General features: G+C 43.9%; 1 protein-coding gene and 1 long non-coding RNA gene across 7 annotated transcripts; one reads left to right on the top strand and one right to left on the bottom strand.

Annotated features, from left to right (window-relative positions):
* The first annotated feature begins 274 nt into the window (after positions 1 to 274).
* On the top strand, positions 275 to 18579 carry LOC121094648 (inner centromere protein). Of its 6 annotated transcripts, none has more exons than XM_040608562.1 (18): positions 275 to 464; positions 549 to 662; positions 1150 to 1928; positions 3891 to 3942; positions 4102 to 4135; positions 6672 to 6750; positions 7316 to 7367; positions 7682 to 7799; positions 7886 to 8020; positions 8916 to 9032; positions 10449 to 10558; positions 10947 to 11067; positions 11834 to 11956; positions 12504 to 12676; positions 12972 to 13059; positions 14568 to 14678; positions 15842 to 16001; positions 16745 to 18579. In XM_040608562.1, the coding sequence occupies exons 1-18, from the start codon at positions 337 to 339 to the stop codon at positions 16957 to 16959; spliced, it is 2709 nt and encodes a 902-aa protein (XP_040464496.1). In that variant the 5' UTR covers positions 275 to 336; the 3' UTR covers positions 16960 to 18579. The 6 variants fall into 6 exon arrangements, with proteins under 6 accessions (XP_040464496.1, XP_040464495.1, XP_040464500.1 ...); XM_040608561.1 differs by having other exon boundaries at positions 12972 to 13062; XM_040608566.1 differs by lacking the exon at positions 8916 to 9032 and having other exon boundaries at positions 12972 to 13062.
* Positions 5265 to 10440, bottom strand: LOC121094649. Its single transcript, XR_005829912.1, has 3 exons — positions 10198 to 10440; positions 7848 to 7952; positions 5265 to 5366 (listed from the first exon to the last, which is right to left on the bottom strand). It is a non-coding gene; the product is annotated as an uncharacterized LOC121094649 (long non-coding RNA).
* Positions 18580 to 19109: the final 530 nt, after the last annotated feature.

The raw sequence follows: 19109 nt of genomic DNA, 5'->3' as shown, positions 1-19109 counted from the left end.
GCGGCGCCCAAGCAGGGGTCTCTTATTGGTCACCGCCTACGTCCATCACTCCCCCGCTGTTAAAACCCAGCAGCCAATTTGCTTGCCCTTCCAAGCCCCGCCTTCCAAGCCGAGACCTCCGCCACCACGGGGATTGATGGCCTGAAGGGAGCCGATTTTGAGCTCTCCCGTGTGGCCTCGCAGCCAATGGGGAGGGCGGGCTGGGGGGCGGGGCGGCGACGATAGGCTGGCGCGGCCGTGACGTCGCCAGGGCGGAAGGCGGGCGCTAGGTTTGAATTCGAGGCGGGGCCGGGCCGGGGTCGCGCGCGGGCGGTTGAACAGGGGCGTTCTGAGGCGATGGCGGGCCCGGCGCAGCTGCCCGCGGTGTGCGGCCGGCGGCTGGCCCAGCTCCTGCAGCAGGTGGATGATACCGACCTGCAGTGGCTGGCGGAGATCCGTGAGGAGGCGGCTAAGATGTTCACGAGGTACCGATCCCCCGCCGCCAGCTGCCCTGGGCCGCTGCCGGCCGTCCCCCGCGCTGAGCCCCCGCCTCTCGCTTCCCTTCACAGCCACTACAGCGATGAGCCGGAGCTGATGCCCAAGACGCCGTCGCAGAAGAGCCGGCAGCGGAGGAAGCGCAATTCTGCGCTCCGGGAGGAGAACCAGGAGCCCGGCAGGAAGAGGTAGGCCGGCCGGCGCCCCCCGTGAGGCGGCCCTACAGGCCGCGGGGGGCGGGCCGGGCTGGGGGAAGCGGAGTGCCGGGCTCCCCTCAGCGCCTGGGGAGGAGGGCAGCTGTGGGGGGGCTGGAGAAATCCTTTGTGAGAGGTCGCACGGGGTCTCCTCCCCGCAGCGCCTCCCTGGCGTTCTCCCCTCTTCCGTGTATTGAGGGTCCGGCTGGACTCCGGGGCGCGCCTCGGCCCAGCGGCCTGGGAACGCCACGGCACCGCCGGCCTGTGAGAAGCGCTGTTGTCACTCGAGTTTCGTTTTGTGTCTCTGTGTTTCAGAGCGGTTATGTAGCCCCATTCTGCAGCTCTGTGTATACTGAGCTTTTAGAGTGGCTCGTCCCAGATGTTTTAGCTTTGTTTCTCTGCGTGTTCTCGTTTGTGCATGGAAGGACTTTGGTCTGTTCCTGAGTCCAGCTCCAGTCTAACACGCTGTTTGTATCATTAGATTATCTAGAAAGAGGAATAGCAGTCTTAGACTGGCACCCCGTGCACGATGCTCTCAACGACTCCGAAATAAAGAAAACCTAGAACTCAGCAGGGCTGAGGCCAAAGACTTCTCTCCACCAAAACGTGTGACAAGATCTCAGACTGCAGCACTTGCTAAAAGCACAGAGAGCCTTCCTAAGACGCCTCCTGGCCAGCAAGCAGGAGAGAAGGTTCCCATATCCGAAGCTGATATTGGTAATCACGTTAACATGATGACAGACCTCCAGAAGAGTGCATCTAAACCAGCGAAACAGCTCTCCACAACCATCCTCTTAAGCTTAGATGATTGTTCTGAAAAAAGCTGGGTTGCCAAATCACCGCCTGTGCCTGCAGCCACTGAGCTGATAGTTCCTCATACCCCTGAAGCAAGTGATGCACAAGAAAGCAAGCCTGCATCCTGGCTGAACAAGGCAAAGGCAGCTAATAGTACAGTCATTTTAAGTGAAACGCCTGGGCTAGAGGAGGTAGATGAGACTGCTCAGGTGCAGGAGGGGTCTGATAAGGAGCCTTCCCAGCCCATAAGGGATAGCCCAGAGACTCCGACAGGTTCTAGGCTCAGCCGTCACTCAGTGCGCAGAAGTCTGATGGGTAAAACTTCCCTGATTCACAGAACCTCCTTGGCAGAGAAATACTCTTTAGCTAGCAAGAGGGAAAGTGTGATCCGCAAATCTGTCACCAGGACAATGGTCAAGAGGAAGGCAGCTCAAAAATCATCCGTGTCTTCCAGTTGCATGGATAGTAAGTTTGAATGCCACCAGATGAGTTTGCTTTGCACCTTTTCTGCTCTTTTTGTCGTGCTGCTTTCCACTGGCAAAGGAAAACAATGCTAGGGGGCTGGTTCTTCAGTTTGGGTGTAGCAGCTGATCTTCCTAGGCTGGACAGGCTGCAATTGAGCATGGCTGTTCTAACTGGCTTTCTAGAGACCTATGTGATTAGAGAAACCCAGTAACTGTGCTAGCTTGTGGCCTATGAATTCAGTCTTGTAAATCATCTGGGAGCACAGCCTTAATGTTTTCTGAGTTTCCATGGTGGTAGCCTGGAAAGCTAAGGAGGAGGTGGTGAACAGGGTTTGTTGCTGCTGTGAGAGCCCAGAACCCTCTCACACAAAGGTCTGTGTGTTTTCTGGGAAATCAAGTAGCTAAATTCACTGCTCTTTAAGCAGAATCTGGCTGCTTGTTGATCTGCTGTTTTGAGAAGGGAATGTTGAAACTGAACTTTGTAAACTTATTGCAAGTCTTCCAAACTTTTACAATTTGCAGCAGATGCAGGTTTTGGCCCAGGACAAACTTATTTAAACATTCATCCATGCTACTGGAATGCAGGCATTAAATTTATTGCAGGAGAACAGTGATGGATATAACATCTCTTCTTTCCCTCAGCTTGGAGGAAAAAAAAAAAAGAGGCTAGTAAATGGTGGACTAGTTAACTGCTCCTGAAATGCAGGTGATGCAGGAGAACCTTTTCCATACAATGTGATGTTAAGGAGAGATTTGCTCTACTGTACAGCATACTTCTTTGAAGGGAGAACTAGTACAGCTGAAATAATGTTAGTGTAACATCTTAATCTGCACTGTTCTAGCTTTGTGGGCTTCGTGCTGTATGAAAATGTCTTTTCTCAGAGTTATCCTACTTTTGCTGTAAAATGATATACTTGGATAAGCACTGTAGTAGTTTTTTTCCATACCAATTTAACTGTTCTAGTTGAATGTTTTTCTAGCACTGCAGTCCCTAGTTTCTGTACCAGTAACAGACAGGGTAGTGTGGAATTTTGCATAAATTTAAGCACAGTGTTGAAAGCTCCCTCAGTAAAAAATGAAACCGTAGGGAAGTCTCCTCATCTGTAACTTTGAAGAGGTGCTGATATAGCTTTATCTACTCAGTTTAAATGATTAGTCTGGATCTGGATTACCTGGGAGGTTTAAGGAAAGCTATTGCTTCCCTCTGTACTACTTGATGCAACTCATCTTCTGCCTAGTCAAAATTTCCAGGTGTAAGGAGAGGAACTGAGATGTTTCGGTCAGCTCCACTTGAGCTTATTAATGCTTGAAAGCCCAAAATATGTTAATCAACTGCAGAGCGCATCTGCTGTGTCTCTGATCCAGCAGATCTTGCACGGGTACGTGTACAGCACGTGTGTTTGTGCTTCCTTCGGTAACATCTGTGATGGAAGTATGGGAGCAGACTGCGTGCTCGCATGCTTTGACTAGGCAAAGTCTGCCCTTGTGTACTCGAGCTGAAGCTGCATTGCCTTCTTAATTATTAACAACAGTTTCTGGCTGTGCTGGTACTTAAAAGCTAGCTACCATTGAGCCGGATGGAATGCTTAGCAGGAAGCAGCACTCAGACTGTAAATAACGCTGGTTTTAACTACTGCTAATATCTGGATGTAGCCCTGCAAAATGAGTCTGAAGTCTAAACCTAGTCACTCCTAATGTATGCTTGTTGAATATCACTTTGAAGTCATCTATAATTGAAAACATCTGTTTTCTTATATTAAAATTGCAGACAGCATTTTCTCTAGTGCTGCTTAGGTATATTCACCTGCCCTTACTTGTAGTGGCATGCATTGAACTGTAGGCAATAAGGCAGGAGGCAGAGCAAATACCTCCTCAGCAGTTTTGAGTGAACTTCATTACTACAGAAAGAGCCCTGGCCTGCACCTGTATGTTATAGCTCAGGCATTTTTTTATTTTCCTGCAGTCTCCAGCTCTGGAGCAGTGCCAGAGGATGAAGAAACAGTTGTCAAAACTAGGTGAGACTACTTTAAGATATTTTTTTATCCTTAATATTCTGCTTGGAGGACTTTTTTACAGTGACATTCTCGGAATAAATTGCACTGCTTGCAGGTAGCAAGTGACTTCCTGGTTTCCTTGATGTTGTTAAACACTGCTGCTTTTTTTATTTTTTCTAGGTCTCCTCCTGGACCTTCTATCCCCTCCAAGTTGGTAAGATTTGAGCAGAGATCAAAAGCATTTCTGTTTGTGTGGACTTGTGAGCAAAATGTGTTGAATACACCTCTCATTTGCAATTGGGGAGTTAGGAAGCTGTGGCCACAGGCTGCTGGGTTCTGCCAGCCTGCTGCATAGCCCCTGAATAAAGAAGGCACAGAGCATGTGGCTGGCATATGTGCATGAGCCTGTCTACAGCCTCCCTGGTTCTGATAGACTGATAAAGTCTGAGATCGTAGAGTCTGTTTTAATCACAACATTCCAAGATTAGTAAAATGAAAACCAGTAAGTTTTATTTGGAAAATGAGCACAAGTGACCCAAGGCTTATTTTGGATGCCGGTAGAGGTATTCTTTCGGTATGGTGTTAGAATCTCAGATGCTTTCAAAACCAAGGCTAGCTTTGACGAGAAAACAGTGTTCTTTCTGCCATGTTGCATTAATGTATTTAAATGTCACTGATGACTTGATGCACACTAGCATGAATACTGACTTTGGCAGTGCCAGTATTCAGAGTCAAGTTATGCTTTGTGGCTCTTGTTTCTTGGCCTCTTGCTAGAGCTCAGCTATATGAAAATCCAGTCCTGATTCTATACAGATAAATAACCTTATAATTCAGGAAAGCTTTTTTCAGTTGGACAGAGTTTGTACACTATTATTATTTCTGTATTTTTAAAGCTTCTTTTGACCTTTTTGTTAGTCCTGCAGATTATTCGGAATTTGTCAGTTTGTCTTAAGAAAACCACAGAATTTTGTAAACGCCATTCAGGTCGAAAACATGTCCCTCCACTATTCTCACTCCCCTCCTGAAGAAGAAATCCCAGGATTATGTCAATGTTTTGTCTTGAGTATTCAATAAGCAAAGACTGAATTGATGGAGCAGAGCTCTGTGGCCTTAAGTGCTTCTGTAAACAAGCACAGCTTATACCTGCTGTTACGGCTGTGCTTGTGCATGGACCGGTGTCATGGTTTAACCCCGGCCAGCATAGCCGCTCGCTCACCACCCCCTCACCCAGAGGGATGAGGAGGAGAATTGGAAAGGAATGTAAAGCTCAAGGTTTTGTATAAGAACAATTTAATACATAAAGCAAAAGCCTCACATGCAAGCAAAGCAAAACAAGGAATTCATTCACTACTTCCCATCAGCAGGCAAGTGTTTGGCCGTCCCCAGGAAAGCAGAGCTCCATCATGCGTACTGGTTACAAGTATTGTAGCTGAAACCACGACAGCCTGTGAAAGTTCAAATAAACTCAGTTTTTCTAGTGTCCCTGGACTTTTAGCTTGCCCGAGTTACAACTGTGGAACAAGTTAAAGGGAAAATGTTGAGAATAAAAAAACCAAGCAAACAAACCAAAATTGACTGCTTTGCAGATTTGAATAGAGGACTCATCTCTTTTGTTTCTGTACCCTGAGGAATTTATAAATACAGTCTAGTCCATGCAGTGCATTCAATCTATCCTCGATCCTCAGCTTTTATTTCTACACCACTGATGTTGAGAGTGGGACCTTGTGGCCTGTCCCACTCTTAGCCTATGTTGCCGCGTTACCTTACCCTATCTATCTATCCAGAGTTTTCTTGGCAAACCAAATTAGGTTTTATTTCTGCCAGGCTTCCTTTGGGAGCTGTGGGCAGTGTGGAAAAGTGGTGACGCCGCAACCTTCTCAAACCAGAAAATATCTTTGTCTATAGGAACATATAAAGGCAGTATCTGTATGCATGCTGTCTTTTAAAGACCAGATTCTTCTCGGGCCTAACCTCAAATTAATCAGATCTATGCCCTTCTGTTGGGCTACAAGGTGCTTCCTGTACCTAGCCTTAGGATAAGACCCTACAGAAGCATTTGGGGAGCATAAAGTTTCCATGCTGCTTTTTCTTCTCTTCCTAACTCCTTTATGTCTGCCAGCCTATGCAGGTTTGGGGAGTAGAATTAATGCTTGTATCGCTAGCAGGGTGCAGATTTCAAAAGCCGTTGCCTGCCCTCTTGCAGGCATATAAAACCATTATCACAACAGAATTTTCTAGCAGTGTAAGTGCAAAGGCAGCAAATAGCGATGCATATCACATTCATAATAGAAACAGATAAATGAAGGAAATGAGCTGTTTGTCTTTGCTGTCTCGCTGTTTGTCCATTCATCACTACTCAGTAAAATGCGTGCTGCCTGACCCTTTGCCAGAAGCCCAGCAAGCATTAACAGATTTCCAGCTTGAAATGCTTTCATGCTTAATAGTTAATGAGTTTGTTCAGTTTAAGTAGCGCATCCCTCATTGCAGATACTTGTGTTCTCTTAATGTCTGTGTTTCTAGTGATGGCATGATGTTAAGGAATTTATCAAGATGGTGTCCTGAGGTATTTTTCACAGCTGCAGGTTTTGACTTCACTCTGGGTACTAGTACCAATACTTGATACTATGTGTGCAGTTTTGCACTCTGGTAATATTGTAGACAGTGTCCTTGTCAGAATGACATCATGATTTGTAATAGTAATTGGCTGTTTCTGTGTGAGAACTGATAAAATCTATTTGCTTTTCCTACAGAATCCTCAAAGTCCCCAAATGTCACTTCGCTCTCAAACCATGAGCGGAAATGAACAGCTGCAGGAGACAAGCAACAACGGTAGCTTCTGGAGGATTTTTGTGGCAGAGTTTTAAAAAGTCATTGCTTTGTTGGCAGGCTGACTGGGAAGTTTGAAAGATTGGCTAGTTAATTTGAGAGCCAGTTTGAAAGACTAATCTAATCTTTGACAAGTGAGGATTTGTTTCAGGAGATCAGCAGTTGGTAAATTCTGTGCTGGAGTTATTTGCCAGCCTGGAAAGCCCATGGACATAGATGTAATGAAGCTGGAGGGATGCATGTTCTCCAGGTTACGGGAAGCCTAGCTGAACCCCATTTCTAAAGCAAGCGGTTTCTCTGTATCTGTGTGGAACACGATAGCTGTATTAGTGCAAACTGCGTACCGCAGATTATTTTAGACAGATTTGCTTTATTTTGTATTTCTAGGTTTGAAATGTGCTGTGCAGTTGTGTGCTGAAAGCAAGAAAGGTCCTGCTGTGCATAATTCATGGCAGGGTTTTTTTTTCTGTTCAGTGGGCTGCTAAATCTGTTGTCTGCTTTCAAAGTTGTGTTGGAAAGGATTTTTTTTTCCAGATAGAACTAACTGTCTAACTATGTTTTCTTTCAGAAAGCAACTTAAATAAGAAAGGGGAGACCCAAGAATCACCCCAGAGTGCCAGGTATGTTCACAGAACCATTCCGCTTTCTGCCTCTGGAGATCTGTAGTCCAGTTCAGAGCAGGTTCAAGGCTGAAACATTGTTAAATGGTTTCAGTGTTCTGTGATTATGAAACTTTCGCATGTATGTTTTCTCTGCCTCTATGAAAAGAGGACTTACACTGTATCTTTTATCACCTTAGAAATTTGTTATTGGATAACTACTTGCGCATACATGATGAAGTATCTTTTAAGCTAAGATAGTTGTATGACCTTTTTTTAAACCTGAGACAATCAGGAGGATTGGCCAGGTATGATGGGCTGTATTTTTCTGACAGGAGAAAGCCAAGTTACAAAAGAGCTGTGGATGAATGCTATGACAGTCAGCAAGCAGAAGATGGAGGGCTTTCTCCTCCAAGAAGAAAGACGCCATCCCCTGCCTTTCCAGCCAGCAAAGTAAGATTGTTGTAATCCTGATGTACTTCACCAAGACCCATTTCTTACTCACGTTCCTGAGGATTGTTCTGGTGTTCCTCTCATAGGTTGTCCGTCCTTTCAAAACATTTTTGCACACTGTACAGAAAAACCAGCTCCTCATGATGCCAGCCTCTGTGGGAAAAAATGGAGTAATAAAATCTTTTATCAGGTACAACACTCCTATCCAGTCTGATCCCAAGGTAAGACGAGATTCTGTTGTAAGCTAGTACATGACAGTCTGATGAGTGTCTAAGTTAAAGCACAGATGTGAAAGAAACTTTTCAACCCATATTAAACTAAGAAGTAAATGTAAGCTGTCTGTTTACACTTGCATAAACTAAGTAAAATTATGATTAGTCAGCTTCCTAGAGTTCTAGTTTGGACACTAAGCTTTATTACTGTAGCATTTCCCTGTGGTGTTAGCAAGGAACAGTTGGGAATGAAAACTGGGAAATGAAAATCAAGGGGATTTTGAATACTGCAGTTGAGAACTGAAGTCTCATTTCTAGGACTTATCTAATGAGTGAGATCTGAGAAAATGCCTCTTAAATCCAGACTTCTGATGTTCTGAGGTTTTTCAGACCTTTGAAGCAGGAAGAAACATGAGGCTGTCCTGAATAGGACTGCTGGGTCAGCAAGACAAGTATGCCAGTGTCCAAATCTAATGGACATAAATATGAAAGTAGTAGAGTTATTGCAACCAGCAAAACCAAACCCTTCACCTTTGCTGTTTGCAGGCAGATGCATCTACCTGTGCAATACCACCGTGAAGTTCACAGCATCGCAGGGGAAGCTCCTGTCCCCCAAGCAGAGTAGTCTGGGTGCACGGGATTTGAGAAGATCTGGTTCTAGATTTCCAAAAGGAGTTGGTTTTCCCTGTGTTCCGCTTACATGGGACAATTTGGTCGTAAATCATCCCGATTTAACTATGTGGGCTGGACTTGCAGTAATCCTACCTGCATCACTGATGGGCAGCCCTACTCTTACTGATCTGCATTTAGATTTGTGTTTAACTGAAAGAGAAGTCAGTGTTGAAGGACAAGCAGGTCTCAATCAGTGTGATGTAGTTTCTACACCAGAATAGCTCTCTGACAGGGTCAGGCAAGTATGAGGGTGCAGCTTCACAGATGCGCCTATGGACTTGCTGGAAGCTGGCATGTCGAGCACAGATTGCTCATGCTTCCCATACACAACAACTGCCTGCAGAATAAGGTAATTCTAGGGCTTGTTTTCACTTGCAGGAGAGTTGGGGAGGGAGAGGAGGGTGTACTGCAGAAACTGGTTTTCCTGCATCTAACTTGTATCTAGGCTGTATCTGGCAACCTAATATCAAAACTTCTTTGTATTGCTTAAAGCCATCACAGCTGTACGGCTTAGAGTCTCACTACTCCAGCAGGTAAGAGAAGTCTGTTGTTAGGAAGTAGTGAAGGATTCAAGCTTCAGTCTCACTGCTGACATTAATGTCTATGTTGGCAAAGGAGCTAATGTGATACGAGAAGTCTTCTGACTGGTGCATCCTTTGTTGGTGTCAGTTCATTGAATGTTATATTTTAGGTTTCATTCCAGTGCACACAGCTTCCCCTCAGGATTTTTTCCATGTGGGTGATACACATAACTAAATAGCACCAGAGCAGTTAAGATGTAATTGTTAGTTTTAAATTAGCCAGTTTGGATGCTAGTAACAATTTCCAGCATGGAGTCCAGCATAAGATAATCACAACTATTTCATTGTACTTATCAATGGGTTTGTACTAAGACCAGGGCTGTCATAATTAGACATCTGCAGGATCAAATCTGGCATTAAATTTGTTTATCTTAATCTGTTTGCTGTGATTGTAGTGATAGCTGGATCTTCCTTTTCTAATCGAAGTATACTTAGGCTGAGTTAGCTGGACTCATTTTAGAAAAATGAGAAAAATGCCCTGTATTTCTGTCTAGATGACATACAGGGCTGACTGTGCTTGAAACAAGCTGTAAGCACTCTGTCTAAACGGTGGTGGTTTACCATGAGATAAAGCTTTGTGGGAAGCAAAGATGCCAGTGGGAGCTCTGAGCTGAAGCAAGCAAGGTGCTTCCTAGAGCACCATCTGTCCCCTGCGCTCACTGCAGGAAGCTGGTATCATTGCCAAGCATTAGCACTGCTTTTTTTGGTTCTTTTTACCAACGTAAGTCAGTGCTGGCTGTCTGCAATCTCTGTGGAAGCTGCCTGGACTTCAGGAGCTGATGCTTCTCTTTCAACGTCCTAGCTTCTTCTCACACTCTCAAAGATAAATACCTTTTTTTAAATACCTCGATATTTAAAATAAATATTTAATAATATCAAGCATTTATATTAAATACTAAATAAATAATATTAAATAAATATTTAAATAAATACCTCGACATGCCAGCTTCCAGCAAGTCCATAGGCGCATCTGTGAGGCCTTGTTTTCTATCACATCTGTTCCCAAACATCCATGGCCACATCACAGGCCACCTAAGCTCTGTTTCAGGGTTGTTACTATCCCCTGGTTCTGGCTGCAGTTTGCAGTTCCTTGGTGTTATCTCTGAGCCCTTACTTAACCCGAGCAAGTTGACATAGAAGGGAGCCCTGGCACGTGGGTATAATCACATTTCAATCTGCCTCAGGAAAAGGAGAGACAGAAGCTAGAGACTCTAAGGAAAAAACAGGAAGCTGAGCAGCTGAGAAAACAAAAACTGGAGGAAGAAAAGAAACGGCGACTAGGAGAGGCAAAGCTGTGAGTATATGCTTTCTTCCTTGTCTGGACTGTTTTCTCTGCACCTGTATGTTCCTCTTTCTAGGTCTTTTATCTTGCAGAGTCCATACATGCAGCATAAGTTCTTGTCTGCTTGCTCTCACACCACAAAGGCAGTATTTATTCTCATAGTATCTGTCTACAATGCTAATAAAAAGTTATTTATCCTAGCCAACTGCTTCTTCAGCATTTTGTCTGAAGTCCTTTGTCTCAGATGGAGGTTAGAAATATTGCTAATGTTTAAATGAATGGTGTATTTGGTTCATTGAATTTCGTGCTGCCCAAGAGCTGTGTCTGTTGGCTATGTATTTGGATTGTAAGGAGCTCATTCAGCTGGACTGCAATGATGAAGTTGGACTGTGTCCTGTAGGAAGCGTGAGGAGCACCTGCGCAAGGTGTTGCAAGCTCGGGAACGGGCAGAGCAAATAAAGGAAGAGCGGAAAAGGCGCATTGAGCAGAAGATAGCTCTGTTTGATGAGAAAACTGAGAAGGTAAGGCCCAATATACCTATAGAGTTTATTTGGGAGAATAAATATTCTATTGAGGTAGATGATGCCGCATGAGAGTGCCTTCCAGAAAGAGAGGAACTGAGGCTGCTTAACATCTAGAGAATGAACTGAAGAGCAGTTGAATAAAGAATTTCCCAGAACCTTGGTGATTATGAGTGACTGCCTTTCTTTTGGTTACAGCAAATGGCAAATGAAACCTCTTATTTTCCAGAATTGTGAATCTAAATGGGCTTTATTAAGGCTCTGTTAGTCAGATGGGAAAAGAACTTCAAGTAGATAAAGCCAGCCTAATGGCCTTGAGGCTTAATCTACTTGAAGTTCTCCCATCTGACTAATAGATGAAAAGGTGAAAATAAACATACTTCCTCCATGCCCTTTCTTGTATCTGAGACTTTCAGACAATTTGCACATAGCAGTCATTTGTCTACTTTAATTATCTCCATCTGCTTTTCTCATTTCATGGTTCTGAGAATATATTCTGATAGCTTTTGTGGTATTAGATGCATAAATACCAGAATAGGATCAGCTTTTCCTGTGGAGATGTAAAAGGGACGTTTCCCTAGTAAGTATTACCTTTTGAAAATAAAGCACAGGTCCCATTGGCTCCTGGTGGTAGAAAAGGAAACTTTTGCTCTGTGAGAGGGTGGGAGTTCTGCATCTTTGAGACTTGTTGCTGTGATGTTTCACATCCACAGAGAACTGTCCCATCTGAGACTTAGGTATTCAGCTAGTGATGTGTGTGTCCTAGGTGAGGGAAGAAAGGTTGGCAGAGGAGAAGATCAGAAAGAAAGCAGCTGCTAAGAAAATGGAAGAAGCAGAGGCCCGGCGCAGGCATGATGAAGAGGCCAGAAAACAAAAAGCACTGCAGCAGGTCTGTGCTGGAGCCCATCCTGTCATCCTGCATGCAGTCAGAATGGCTGCAGTCTGCCACAGGTGAAGGGAGGAATCTAGCAGGAGTACTGAGACAAACCAAGTGAAAATTAGTGGAGCGAAGGGGCTTTGTCCTTAAAGCTCTCTGCAGTGTTGTGCTTCCTGCTTCCTCTCACAATATGCTGTCAGCTGTTAGTGGTGATTGTGACCCACATTTCTTCCGCAGTTCTGGAGAGATTCTTACTAAAGACCTTAATTTGTGGATTGGCAAGTATTAAAACTTCTTATTTAAAACTGTCCCTGAGATCCAGAGTGTGGTGGCTCATAGGCACGTGGGTACATTGTGGGCCAGGAAAGGCCAGCATTGAAACAGCTGGAGAGATGATGCACCTACCTTGAAAGCACTGGGACTTTAGCCCTGAGTTGTTTCTCTTCTGTGTAGTTATATGTGCTAGGGATTTGGGTCAAATAAGGTGTTCCTGCTCCTTTATTCTGGAGCCTGTTCCTGTATGATGTAAGGTAAGTAATTGTCTTGTTTGGCTTACTAGGAAGAGGAGGAACGTCGGCACAGAGAACTAATGCAGAAGAGGAAGGAAGAGGAGCAGGAACGTGCCAGGAAGATTGCTGAGCAGAGACAGGCAGAACAGGAGAGAGAAAAACAGCTGGCTGCAGAGAGAGAGCTGGAGAGGAAGAAGGAGCAGGAGAGGATCCAGGCAGAAAAGTAAGACGGTATCCATTTATGTACTAAATTCTTTGCTGGGACTTTGGAAAGAAGCAGACACAGAGGGCAGCAGCAAAAGGCTCAAGCAGTTGAAGAGCTACTTTGTGCTGTCCAGAGTCATGCTGACCACCATGGGTACTGAGCTGCCAAGAGGAAATTCTGGGCTCAATAATATAGGAACTGTGGTGGGGAGTGCCCTGACATGCTGTGAGAAAGAGTGGTTTGCAGCAGGCACTGGGTGGGAGGGTACCCTTGTCCAGTTTTGAGAGTAATGGTCTGTTGCTTTGGTTCTCAGGCTACGTGAAAAGCAGGAGAAGGCTGCTCACCTGCAGAAGGAAGTGTTGGCTGCTAAAGAACAGCTCCCTAAGGAGATGGAGAAGAAAGAAGTATGTATGGTCTTTTTGTAGATGAGTAGAGCCACATGGATCTGACTCCAGTAGCTGTTACTGTTAGGAGCAGCTTCGCTGTGAAGCTGCTGGGAACCCTGATGAGTCAGTTGCACTCCTCAGCCTGAGCCAACCAAAGGTGCTTGTGCCCAGAGTCTGTTCTCTGTCTGCTTCAGAAGGTTGTGCTTGCTCTCTTCAGATGGCAGCAGTGCAAGAGGAAAGGACAGATAAGCACATGTTGAAGTGAGGTTTTTGGCTTTTTCCCCTTTCTGTGCCCTGGTGTATCTACCTCTCTTGATACCAAACCATAATTAATCCCACACTTTTCAGAAGCATCATCTAAATTTTACATTTGGGCCACCTTCAGCAGAACCACAAGCACAGACTGTAGGCTTTGTCAGGTTATTTTCTGCAACAGTCATGCCAGCATCGATTCAGTGGGCGGTTTTGCTTGTGGTGAAGAGGGAACTTTTGATGCTTTGGCAGTCCATGCTATTTACATAAAGCAGCTGCAGCTGGATAGGGTCAGATTTTTGCTTAACTTGCAGCATTGCGTTTTCACCAGAGCAGACATGAATCCCACAGGTGTTGTTCAGGTAGCTTTTGGAATGTCCCTTCTGAAGGATTTGCACACAGAAATTGCTCGGAATTGGTAGCAAACCCTTTGCTGTTTGGACTTGCTTTTTGGTTTATATAAGATCTGTGAGAACTTGCACTTTCAAAAGGAGAAAGAACAGAAGGTTGGAATAGTTGGTTGGAAATTGTCCAACATTTGCCTAAAATCACTGTCACTCCTATTAGCATGCTGACAGCAGTTGTGCAGCTGCCCTTCAGGAAGCTGAATTCTTTGGTGGGGATCCTGCCTGCCCAGCAAGCCCCTCGCTCTGTCGGTTAGCTTTGTTAAGTTGACAGGCAGATGGTGTAGACCTGTGTACAACCTGTCCTGCTCTTAAGACTGGGTGGGATTTATTTCACCTCTTTATAAATGTGTACTGTTAGAGTTAGCAGCCTCTTGATTTCTTTTAGATTCGGTAGGAAGAAGCATGCATTCATAGGGTGAAGTTGTTTGGACCCTTTTGAGATGGTTACTGTAGAAGGGGATGACTTAGCCTCTAAAAATAGTGTTTATTAGGCTAAAAAGAAGCTAAGATCAGTAGCATAGTTTTTTTCCATCTGCAGATGGTCAGCTGGTTTCTGTTGTTTATATCCTGAAGATAAAGTCTGTAGCAAGTGTTTCAAAGCATGAGGTTGCTGCCGTATCAGAGGAAGGCAACTGATGCTCATAAATGGGAAGGTCAATTTGTCTGTGCCGCTTTGAGGAAAGCTCAACTGTTGCATTGTATTTGTTCACTGTCTGCACTGTGCTCAAAGTGCTCCTTAGCATCACAAGTAACAAAGACTTGCAATTAGATGCTTAGATATTTTTCTGCGTATCAAAAAACCCAGATGCCTGGATTAAGAGCATAGTTTAGTTAATCAGATTATTTGTGATATTGGCTTCTCAGCAGGAGAAGAGGCTAGCAGAGTTGAGGAGGCAGGAGCAAGAGCAGAAGAAACTGCCAGAGGAACAAAAGGCTAAAGATAAAGCCCAAACACAGCACCTAGAAAACAAAGAGGTAATTGTGTGCTCTCTGGTGAAATATCTTTAAGGGATGACATCAGAGAACTTTGATTCCAGCATTGACGTGCTGTTACAACAGGCACTTTTACCCTCTGCTGCTTATATTCCTTTTCAATAATGAAGGAATTCTGTAAACTTCTTTCCAGGCTATCTGAGGTTGACTTCTGGTGGCCTTGTGTATTTAAATGACTTTTGGGGAAAGAAGAGGAGAGAAGGGAAGGGAAGCAGCAAGTCTTTGTCAGGGTTTTCCTGTTGTTAGGATAAGACAGCGGATGTTAAAGTTGCTTGCCTTTCTAAGCTTCTCCTCTAAATGCTGAATGAACCTCACAGGCAAAAGAGATGCTGAAATAGCGTTATTTAAGTTCAAACTTGGGAACAGCTGCAGGATGGCAGCAGAGTCTGTGGAACGGTATTGTGTGTGGGCCTTGCCACTGATGGAACTAGAAGAAAAACCTGCCGGTGGATGTGTATGTCCTGAACATTGAGAATAAATGTATGAATCTTTATCTCCTTGCAAAGCTATATATTTTAATCTTTAAACTCAAAAACAGTGAAATATGAGTTAACAGATGCAAAGCCATGAAGGCAGCCTCTTATGGGGAAGAAAAACTGTTTCCAACTCTCTAGAGAGATGTTTCACAATTGGTGAAATTTGCAGTTTTAGGTCTTTCTTCATCGCTTGCATTTCTTAGTCATGCTGTTCACATAAAAATTATAATGCGCTTTGTCCTGAGTTGTTAGGTGTGTATTCACTATGTGGTATTAATCAGATTAATATTAAACAAGCCCAGAAATTTGGTTGTAGAATATTTAAAGCATGTTACTCGCCCCCAGCTTTGAGGATGTAACAACTCTATTTAAACCTTGCTTCCAATTGAACTGCTGTATGTAGATGCATCTATTGCTAGCTTGTTAATGTCATATGTAGTCAACTAAGCAGCCTAATTGAACAGGAGAAGGCAATGCAAAGTCATAATTGGGTCAGAACTTTAGAACTTGGATCAAAACTTTAGAACTGCCAGATGTCAGGTTTTGCAATTACGTGGTAAAACAAGAAATGAATTATTGAGCTATTACAGTCAACAAGTGTCTTGCTGCAACACAGAAGTGTAACATTGCTATTGCATCTAAAGCTTGTGGAATATCTTTGTCTTCTAGAATTCACCTGTCTGCACTTCATATCAGATGACTCCACAGGCCCAGAAAAATCCAAAGCCCCCCCCAGTAAATCCAGACAACTATGGAATGGATCTGAACAGCGATGACTCTACTGATGATGAAAGCCAGCCTCGCAAGCCCATCCCTGCCTGGGCCACTGGTATGTGTTAGCAGGTTGACATCTATCCTAAAATTCCCCCAACAAACCCTACTGCAGCTTTGCTCCATCAGATCGTGAGACCTGGTATAAGATTTTGTCTGGTTCCTCCTACTTGCGCGCTGTAGTTAAAAGTACTACTCCAGCATTGTAGCTGGAGTGCTGAGTCAAGGGCTCCTCTACCACTTGGGGATCATCTTGTGACAATGTTGGGGAAGAAATACTCTTTTAAACAACCTTAACAGAGCTGCTAAGTGTTATTTTGCCAATGTGAAAGGAATGTACTAGTGCATTACTGCTCTGGACTTGAGCCTGCTTGACGTTGATTTGGCTTGAAAAAGCAAAGTAATGCCAGATGTCATGGACCAGGTTTCAGACCGGCTGTTGTTCTGGTTCTGAAATACTCTGTTCCATGATCTCATGTTCCACCTACCCCAGGGAGCTAAGAAGTTGTGGGGAAACTAGTGGTATCTGCAGGAAGAAAAGCTGAGAAACCTTGCCTCTTGCAAACTGATTCCAGTTCCTGGGCAGAATTCATTAGCCACAATATTCACCCTCCAAGTGATCTATGGTGAACTTTTAGGTTTAAACAGGGTGCTTTAAAACATCAAATACTGGAGGATTTCTCCCATTTGCAATCTCTGCGTGATTAGAGATGAGGAGAGCAGGGGCATATTGCATGCAACAGCCTACACAGCAGTTTCAATTAAAAAAATTAGTGAAAATTTAATCTTTTGTTTCTCCAGGGAATCAGCTTAGCCAAGCTGTAATGCACCAGTACTACAACCCTCCCGATGTTGATGCACTCTTTGGGGTGATTGCAAGCCCCAAGCTGGAGGACATCTTTTACAAAAGCAAACCACGCTACTTCAAGCGCACAAGCTCTGCTGTGTGGAATTCCCCGCCATTTTCAGGTGCCAAATCGGTTCTAGGTCTGCCATACAGCCTGAAAAAGTACTGAGGTGGGCAGTGGGTGTGCATTTCTGTCTCTCTCTAGGTGAGAAAAGCTACTGTTGGTATCTGTAAATCTTTAGGTGTTAGCAGTGAATAAATGTCAACTCATACTGGGCCTCTTGCATTTTCTGGTTTTGGGGCTTATTTTCTCACTGTTAAGCAAAACAGCAAGCTTTTGGGAGAAACTGCCTCAGGAAAATGCATCTCCTTTTACCCTTCGCTTTAAGCTGGCAAAGATTTAGACCTTTAGGTCATGAGAGTGCATCACCTAAAGCTATGTGATCCTCCCCTCCTCAGCCAAGCAGGCTTGCCAGCAGTAAACCAAAGTTGTATGTCTGCCTGTCCCTGCTCACCTCGTGGCTGAAGCCAGAGTACAGCTAAGAGTCACCGCGCCCATCGGGAGTGCCATCCAAACATGTACTACTGATGTTCTGCAGAAGCAAGATACTAGCAGTTGTGGTCTTTGTCAGCTCCCACAAATCACAAAATTATTTTTGTTTCATTTTTTCAGCAGGATGCTTTTTGCCAACGCCAAGTGCAGTTATGTGCATAAGCTAGGTTGATGCTGGTGTTTCCACAGCTCGGGCTGAAATGTGCTGAGGGTTTTATTGGCTGACCTGCTGCTGCTGGAGGGGGATGTGACCCTCAGTGTCATCATGTCTCCAGGAATACCCAGAGTAGTGTAAGCAGTCTTAGTTGCTCTAGGCTTTTAAGAGAAATTGTACGAAGGTTCTGATAGAATTTTGTTTCTCTAAATTCCAGGTGCGTGGCATAGATTGGATTGAAAGAACTAATTTAACTTCAATCCCTTTCTCCCTTTGGCTGTTTCATTTGTTCAGCATCAAAACTGGTTTTATTTCTAGGCCTGTTTTGCAATTCACGTTCAATGAGACAGTGTCAAATGGACTGTTATCAAAACCATTTCCTTTTAACAGCAAAATACCGGCTCAGAATTTCGGTTCCGAGAGCACTTGGCATATTAGTCAGCCTTTCTACACCTAACTTGCGAATGGCACAGATGCTTGTGTTTTCTGTAACAAGCTCCTGCATAGGGAGAGAAGAGATCTCAGTAGAACAACTACTTACTGGAAGAGTGTAAGGGCAACAGTTACATTAGTTTCTGTAGGTTGTTCTAGGAGTCTGTCTTCTGCAGATTAGGCAACCTATAGGGTTCTTACCTCAGATTAATCTTCTCTCTTGAGGCTTGATTTGTTTTAAAGATGAGTGAGTGTTCACGGCTGCAGTTTCAGTAAGCAGAAGACTGAAGAACATAGTTTCTGTGTACATACAACTTAGTCCTTAAAAAAACCAACACCGTAGGGAGATTATACAATATGTAAGGAGACTTCTGCCTTACCTTGTGCATATAGTAAAACCATTTTAAGCAAATGTCTTTAAAATGATGTGGGGTTTTGTATTTAAATACATCAACTGCTGGATTCTATGCTGTGGATTAGTGTTTTATACGTATGAGATGATTGTCCTTTGATAGATGCTCTGTAGATTGAGTTTTGTATCTTGGAGTGAACGTAACCTTTTTGTAAGAATCCTTGCTGAAATGGCAAAAACCTTAAAGTTGAATGCTATTTTAATGTCTGACAATTTGATAAAAGTGAGTTAAATCATCTCCTCTGGACTCATCACAGCTTTTTATTAGAAAGATCTACAGTATCTTGGAATCTGTCCTCTTGGGTTGCTTTTTGTGCTGTTTCCTCAAGATAGGAATATTCTGTCAAGGAAGAACTTCTTAACTCCTCCCACAGTGGAAAAATATTTGTGCTTTGGTAAGCCTGAAGAATTGATGGCTAGTTTTACTTTCTTCTTTTGTTTCTGGACATTAGAAGAGGGACAGTTTGGCGTAATGATATATTCCCAGAAATTTTTGCTAGGGAAGACATGACCTGAATTCATCTTGAACTAACCTACATCCCTACTTGTATAACTTTAGAAAATACTCAGAATTGCCACCACCAGATTGAGCAAGGACTTCAGTCACAGTATAAAACTGCAGCACTGGTATCTAAAAACACACAAGAAGACACAAGTAGAAGTCCCAGGAAATTACAGCCTCAAGGTTTTAAGACTTTTTCACTCTTTGTTCTAGGTATTTATCTTAATTTTTATTCGTGCTTGCCCAGGCAGCCTTTTCTGAGCTCT

Source organism: Falco naumanni, chromosome 10 (genome assembly GCF_017639655.2).
Source record: "Falco naumanni isolate bFalNau1 chromosome 10, bFalNau1.pat, whole genome shotgun sequence".
Lineage (NCBI taxonomy): Eukaryota > Metazoa > Chordata > Aves > Falconiformes > Falconidae > Falco > Falco naumanni.
The sequence above is the reverse complement of the archived record's forward strand: the minus strand, read 5'-3'. Positions and strand labels throughout refer to the sequence as shown.